Source organism: Pyxicephalus adspersus, chromosome 2 (assembly GCF_032062135.1).
Source record: "Pyxicephalus adspersus chromosome 2, UCB_Pads_2.0, whole genome shotgun sequence".
In the NCBI taxonomy this organism is placed as follows: Eukaryota; Metazoa; Chordata; class Amphibia; order Anura; family Pyxicephalidae; genus Pyxicephalus; species Pyxicephalus adspersus.
This window is the reverse complement of record NC_092859.1, coordinates 20,759,834-20,767,811: the sequence shown is the minus strand read 5'-3', so window position 1 is coordinate 20,767,811 and position 7,978 is coordinate 20,759,834. Positions and strand designations below refer to the sequence as shown.

The window sequence follows — 7,978 nt, the reverse complement described above, 5'->3', positions numbered from 1 at the left end:
CTAAGATACCACAATGAATGCAAAAACCAATAAGTTTAGTAAGTTGTTCATGATATCATTATATGGGGTGATTTAGATAAATAAAAGGCACACCGTAACATCTGATGGTTAGATAGATACTAAATGCTGCTCATAACTTTAGCCACTGCATCAGTAATGAACATGTGCAGTCCACGTGGCTGATGCTGACGTGGCGTGGATGACATCCAAATAACTCTGACACCTTTAATGATAGAATAATATATATTACAAGTGTGGCTTACTTAGGAAAAGCAGAGCTGGAGTTGCTGTTATTCTCATCTCTCTTCCCTACTCCTGGGTACCCCTTGTAGAGAACAAGCATGCAGAACTAGATTTCAGACCTTGCACAATTTCCTGGCTGTATGTTTATTTTAAAGTCAGTGACCCAACAGGTGAAGCCAGAAGCATGATGACAGCCCTGGAATTTGCACCTTCTGGAACAAGAAGTGACAGCTTATGTATTTCACCACTTTCAAGTAATTTATGGTTCTTTGTAAAAGAATTCAAGGCAAAGCTAAATGGAGATGTGGTCTGCAACATGATGGTGTTCATAATAAAATAACATTGGAAATGTCATTGGAGGTCTGACTGTTATTATACTTATTAACGTCATACCTGGATCTTGTTACTGCCAAACTGCATGTGGCTCTAAATGCAGGACATGGCACGGCAGAGTAGTACTCACCCATTTGTACAGTGGCTCCCTTTATAGAAATTGACATGCAGGGCTGCTGTCAGCAAGGGAGTGACACTTTGCTCATCTGACCAGTGGCTGAGTGATTCTGTCATTGGAGAGTTTGTGTTAGGCCATTATGTTTGCCTTGAGAAAATAATCCTGCAAGGCCCTAAAAGCTGGTTGTATGATCATATGTGATACTAATAAAAAGTGAGTATTAGTGGCTTTTGTCATTTTACTTGGATTGTGCATGACTCCAGTTCTGTTATTCATTTAAAACCCCCAAAACCTACATTGGCATAGAATTGTAAGTTACATCAGACTAAGCACTTGTTCATACAGGACAGCCAGCAAATGGTTCAGACACCCTATACTAATAAATTATATCTATATAATGAGGGCGCGTGACCGTAAGGTTAGCAATAGTTGAATACGCATTTTCCAATAGTAACAGAGCAGCTGAACTGTCTGTCAGAAGCACCATATGAACAGGAACTAATAATCTCCAAGTTCGATTTGGCCCATACCAGTGCACTAGCATTTAAATCACCAATTGCATTAATGGGAGTCACTACTTCGCTAGCCAAATTACTGCAAAATCTCAATCACCTGCAAAAGAGCAGAAACACAGGAAAATCATGCTGGTACAGGCTGCAGGAAAGTAAAACCATAGGAGAACATGAGACGTCTGTTATGGGCAAATTGTCACCTGTATGACACGAAGGATACCAGAAGCTGGTAAGCAAATCTAGCGACTTGCTTGTAAAGTGATGCGGCGTTGTGGGAATATAACAGTTGATCATCTTATTTGTGAATTGAGTTGTCTTTATCCTTCAAAAATAACGTCCAAGCAGTGCTGTATAGTTTGATGGTGACAATTCATACACAGTAATTATTAGTAAAATTATGGCCCCCTTAACAGTGATGCCAACATCTGATCACCCCTACCAAAGAAGAGACAGAATTTGCTTCTGCTGACACCTCTGACACCATAGTTTTTGACCATGCATGAATAATAATAATAATGTTTGGAATTGGCCAATAAATAGTGGTAAACCCAAACCTTACATTGTTGCTAGCTAGTAGGGATGAGCGAACACCTAGAAGTTCGGGTTCGGCCGAACTTTGGCTCAAAGTTCGGGTTCGGGTACTCAAAATCGTAAAGTTCCTTACGGACCCGAACTTTACAGGGGTTCGGGTTCACTCAACACTACTAGCTAGCTATTAAAAAAATAGAATGAGCAGGACCCCAACAAGGTCTTACCAGGCTACAAGCACAACTTCTATCCAGCACTTCCAGCCGTGGTGTCTTACAGCATGGCACTACTGGGCATTGGGGTTTCTTTTGTTGCTACAGGACACAAAGTCTTAAAGTTTTAGTCTGACAAGCCTAAGGTATCATTTATGTCTATGCAGTGCACATCACATTATAATTGGTCTGCCAAGAGCCATACCTGGCCAGGTAATGGAAATGCAATTTTTTTCATGATGCACCACCTTGCTTGGGTTGTCACTGACAATAAATGGCAGCACATATAGAACAGTGCATTGATGATTGTGTAAACATGCATTAATATAACACAAAGAAGTAAATTGCCTTAAATCTAGGAAACTAAATTTCTTTGCTATTTTGAGATTTATTCATTTGTTTAAAGTCATCCAATTAGCAGGACACTCAAATGTGAAGTATCACCATCAGCACTTTTCAGCAGCAGAGATTTAATTACCCTTGTAGCCCCCGTCTTATGTCCTATGAGGTTGGGCTCAGATAAAGATAAAGAAGCACCCCCCCACCACCACCACCCTGTTCACCTTCAATGGGTATCTTCCCACCCTTGCACCTTCACATATAATTAGAAACACATTTACAATTTTTAATTCATTTCACACGTAACACACTGTTTCACTGTGCCATTGTACACGTTTAATTACACATATAAAAATAGTTCTGTTAGATATTTACTTCCATAATACTGTATATACATAATTTAGATATTTCATTTCTTTTTACAATTTGTACATGAATTACACTTTGCAATGCTGTACATGTATGTGCGTGTTTATGTAAGCATTTACAGAAAGTTGTGTGGGTGACAATCATTGCACTTCATTTGTTGTACTTCCCTTCTATCTATGTCAGCCGTGGAGATAACAAATGCCACTGAATTAGGAGTGTGCTGATTATGATGAAGGGACAGTACATACAGAGCAAAATAAATACATCACTGTGCTGTATGATAATAGAAACTTAAATATGAAATGTAAAGTGCACCTGTCACTTGTACTCAACAGAGGATGGCTTTTCTGGAGAATGAGTTCAACTAAATTCAATGTTTTAGAGGTATTGAAGAGTTAGAACTTCAGGTGGTGAGACCTCCTTGATTAATCCAAATTCCATAGCCAGAGTTATTTATTTCCCTGTTGGAATTTTCATTAATTTTACATTTTAAAAATTTCTTTCAGCAAGAAGACTTGCCCATTGGGGGCCCATTGAGATGAATGCAGTACAATAATTCACCTTATCTGATGCCATTATGTGTTTTACGTTAATGCAGTGCATTGCAAAAAATATCTTACCAAAGCACCCCAATATGCCAAAAAAAGACCACTTTCACCTATGCAATGTATTAAATGGCACGTTACTGCCAAGGTCTAAATGGGCCCTAAGACTTTAACAAGGGGGACATAACTAGGATGAAGGTGAAGACATCTTCCAACTAAGATAACCAAATGAAAGTGAAAGTGATCTAGCAATTTCCTCCCCCCGGCTTTAGTTCAATATCATTTTTATAGTTACTACTCTCAGTTCATTAGGTACTACCTGCAACATTGTTATATATGCTTCATGGCTCACTGGTTCTTAGTAGAATGACTGGTCCTCTTTTTTTTAGCTGAGAACACATACTACAATCGGATTGTTCAACCTCCTTTAGAGTTATTAGAAACTTTGCAGGACAAAGATTGCTCATTGGATAAAAAGTAAATTGATTTTTTAAGGGATTGCTCACACCAGTGCTGGAATTGAGGTTCCCAGGTGGCTCTAGGCGGTTGGCACCTTACCAGCTGTTCTGGTTCCTAATGCACCAATGCCTGAACATTTTACAGCAGGCATCAGCGGGTGATGCCAAACCTCTCGCTACCACCATCATTCTATGGGCAGCTGCAGATGAGACGCGGACGTGGTTCAAGAGGGGGCACGAGGAAGCAACAACCCACCTGAACAAGCCCTAAGCAGGTCGTCATATTTCATAATTTCTTGTAATAAATATAATGAGATTGTACAATTAGTTTGTAATCTGCATGGCCAGCTAACGGTTTATAAGGTGTACAGGGGACAGGTATACCTTATATAAAATCATTTACATATAATGCTCTAGTTCATGCTAAATGTGTGCAAGATGCACAGGGAAGGATTCATAAACGCTGCAGGAAAGTGATGACGCTGATTACCAATCCAGCTGCAGCAATCATCATTTAATTATGTATTCAGGACAGAAAGCTTTGACCTGATTGGTGGTTGCAGACAACACCTCTAATTTTAATTACCTCCAGCGTTTATCAACCAGTCCCCGTAGAGTATCCGCTCATCTGGTGCTGTTTTATTCTGCTGCTTTGCAGCTACCTTTCACACAAATGACTTCATTCACTTTACGAGGGTTCCCCAGCTGCAAGGCACAGATACACAAATGCAGAACTTGCTTTAACTTTCTTTTTACACACTACAGAATAATGACTGGACACTACAGAACTCGCTGAACGGGTCAACGCAAAACAGCGTCTCCCTATGGGGTCATTCCCATTGAAAGAGCCGAAAAAACAGCACCAGATTTTTGGCTTATGTATTGCTGTTCAACACATGATCTTAAGCAAAAACATCTGATTTACCTAAAAATACTGCTGTGTATGTTTATATTAGCATGTGTCAAGTGCATATGGAAATACTGGCCATACACGGGGAAAATCTTTGGCCCCTTCCAGATACTGTATTTGTTAGGAGAAACAATTTAAAGAGAACCTGTCACTGAAGATAGGAGAACCTGTATAGATTCAGTACCCAAATAAAGTCAGACATTCTTGCTGAGACTGTTTTTGCCCAGGTTAATGCTAAGATACCCACAAGGTACAGCTACAATAAATTACTATCTGTCTGGTCTATGGGCACCATACCGCTCATTCTCAATAATTGGCAATAGCAGACTGAATTGAAAGGGGCTGGGATATAAAAGTTACCTTTGCTGACCACTTATTAGATGCGTATGCTTCAGAGCTGTTGTTCCAAGTTTATGATTTTTTTTTTATATATGGGTCTGTTAATAAAGCAGTGAATCTAATCTTCACTAAAACATTCCCTGGTGGAGTATCTTGCATGTCCATAGGTTTCAATGGTAGTAGTTGATTCTCCATCATGAAATGTTTCAGTGAATATCAGATTCAAATAAAACTAAAAGTTATTAATTTAGAGAAAGCTTGCAGTCAGGAAAGCCCCCGGTTGTGACCTATTAAAGCTTTTATCATTTTTATGTTTTTTTATCAGTAAAATGATTTCTGCATTACTTTAGCTAGGCTTTTAACATTTCAACCTGAATTTTTTTGCCCAATCAAAAATGTCAGATATTTTTTTTCCACCTGTCCAGAATACAACAGAACATTAAGCCACCTATGTCATATGTTTTCCAGATCAGATTTCCTCATATAGTCAACATTCATTTTCAATCATTTGCTATTCATCAACATAAGCTTGATTGATTAAATGAGCCATATGATCCCTTCCCTGTGTATGGCCAGCATAACATTTTCCTGGAAAACTATAATGATTTTCCATGTAGGGACATCTGAATTGACCTGCTAATATTACATACATGTTCACCACGGTATAGTAGTAGTCTTCTAGTCAGACACATACAGTATAAAAAACATATATAGCCTATACAGAGAAACTATTGTGGAAGTAACCCATGAGGAGTAGCACGTAAACTGTGGTTTTCTATATAGAAGTATCACTGAATCATTAGACTTAACATTTAGACTCACAATACTAGCAGAACAGTAAATACTCCTTGGTTGAGACATTTTTCTGTAAAAGACTTGTGCATATTAAAGCAAAAACAAACAATAAAAATAAAATCCTTATGTCACAAAGGGCTTAGCGGAATGATGGCTCCATTCAGTGGCTTACACTTGGGACTGGTCAGGTCGGTGGGGATGTCCATTGCTGTTCTTCAGGCTGGTCTCCTCAGTCCTACTACTACACCGACTAGAGCTACTCAGGCTCCCGTTGCCCATTTCGGCATCGCCGAGGTGTTTGAGCCCATCACAGTCCAGCTGATTGCTTGAAGCGTACTGATATTTTTTAGGGTCCTTAGACAACGCATGAAGTTTGTGGTCGACTGCCCTGTTGCAGCAAAGCAACTTTTTAAATGCCTTCCTGAAATCTGGGCTCCTGCAATAGATAATGGGGTTCAGCCCCGAGTTAATGTAACCCAACCAGTTCAAAAACAAGAAGGCACTGTCGTCTATTAAAGAAGTGCAAAACACCTTGATGATGTTGGCTACGAAGAAGGGCAGCCAGCAAAGAGTGAAGACGCCCATGATGAAGCCCAAAGTCTTTAGAGCTTTGTGTTCCTTGATGGCCAACAACCCTGAAGGTCTTCTTTTAGAAGTTCTTTTGTTTTTGGCGGAAGGCACCGGGGTGCCATTAAACCTCACTTTGTCTTTTTCTATCAAGTTGACCTGCTTGGTGGCCACTATGAAGACCCTGGCGTAGACGAAGATCATGATGACCAAGGGGACGTAAAAAGACATGGTGGAAGACACGATGGCGTAGGGCATGTTGGTGACAAAGTCGCAGCATTTGGGGTCATTGTAGCAGTTCAGGGCTATGATATTTTTGTTATCTCTCCACCAATGCATCATAATGGGTAAGAATGAAATCAAAGCGGAAATGGCCCATACGAAACAAACTACCAACCTGGCTCTGGCTTTGGTCACTAGCATCTCGTATTTTAAGGGCGAGGTAATGGCGATATATCTGTCCACGGCTATCACACACAAGGTCTCTATACTGGCGGTCACACACAGGACGTCCACGGAGGTCCACAGTTCACACACAACGATGCCATACAGCCAGTCCCCGGTGACCAGGATGGTGGCACCTGGTGGCACCACTAATACTCCCATAATCAGGTCAGCACAAGCCAAGGAGGTGATGAAGACATTGGTCATGGTCTGCAGCCTGGGGGTCTTGGCTATGGCTATTATCACCAAGGAATTCCCAATCACGATGAGCAGGATCATCAGGGTCAGGGCTGCACCCATCAGCCACTTTTGGGACGGACTGAGCTCGTAGTTGCTGCTGCCATTATTCAGGGCATTCTGCACCCAGCTGTCCTCCGGACACAGAGCCATGATGACCGGTGTGCTGCTCCGGATCAGTGCTGCTGGCTACACACAGGGGCGAGCGGAGCTTCCTGCAGCCCCATACACGAGGCTGAGCGCTGTGCCATGGCAGCCAGCAACTGCTGAGAGCCCCGGACCGCGCCGCTCACTTCACTCTGCCGGGATGGCTGGGCGGGGCCACAGGAAACTGACAGCCGGCCCCTGGGCACGGGGAGTCGGTGCAGCCAGCCTGCTGGAGGGGACACCGGGGACCAACATCAGCAAAGATCAGTAAATACCGGGGAATGCTAGATTGTAAGCTCTGACCCATCACAGGAAAAAATAATATATGCAGACACACTGATTTTTTTAGTTTATTTTAAATATATATATACAATATTATTAATAATGTCATTACTATAATAACAAAGAGGACTTGATCTTGTACATGATTGGTTCACTGAAGCAAGATAAAGATAAGATAAAGTTGTGTTTACTCTAATTGTCCCACACACAGAAAAAAAATGTGTGTATATATATATATATATATATATATATATATTATGTATATTCATACACACATGCACATGTATATTTATAATACCTACATATATTATTATGATTCTATTTATTATTAATATTAATATTACATACATATGATTATATTTATTATGTTTTATACTTTTCAAAAGAGAATTTTTGTTCTTACAGGATTGGATTGTTATCATTTCATTTTCTATCATTATCATTTACTAAGCTCAGCCTAATAGGGTAAAACTGTGTTCACTTTGACTGGTCAATCACAAGACACAAAGACACACATATACTGTATATTTATTGTATATTTATTGTATATATATATATATATATATATATATATATACAAAATATATATATATATATATA

The 7,978-nt window shown here is 40.1% G+C and overlaps 1 protein-coding gene across 1 annotated transcript; it reads right to left on the bottom strand.

Moving 5' to 3' along the window:
- Nucleotides 1-2,598: 2,598 nt before the first annotated feature.
- On the bottom strand, nt 2,599-7,193 carry LOC140323100 (beta-4C adrenergic receptor-like). Its single transcript, XM_072399852.1, has one exon. It carries the CDS (start codon nt 7,100-7,102, stop codon nt 5,870-5,872), a length of 1,233 nt encoding a protein of 410 aa, XP_072255953.1. The 5' UTR covers nt 7,103-7,193; the 3' UTR covers nt 2,599-5,869.
- Between the last annotated feature and the right edge of the window lie 785 nt (nt 7,194-7,978).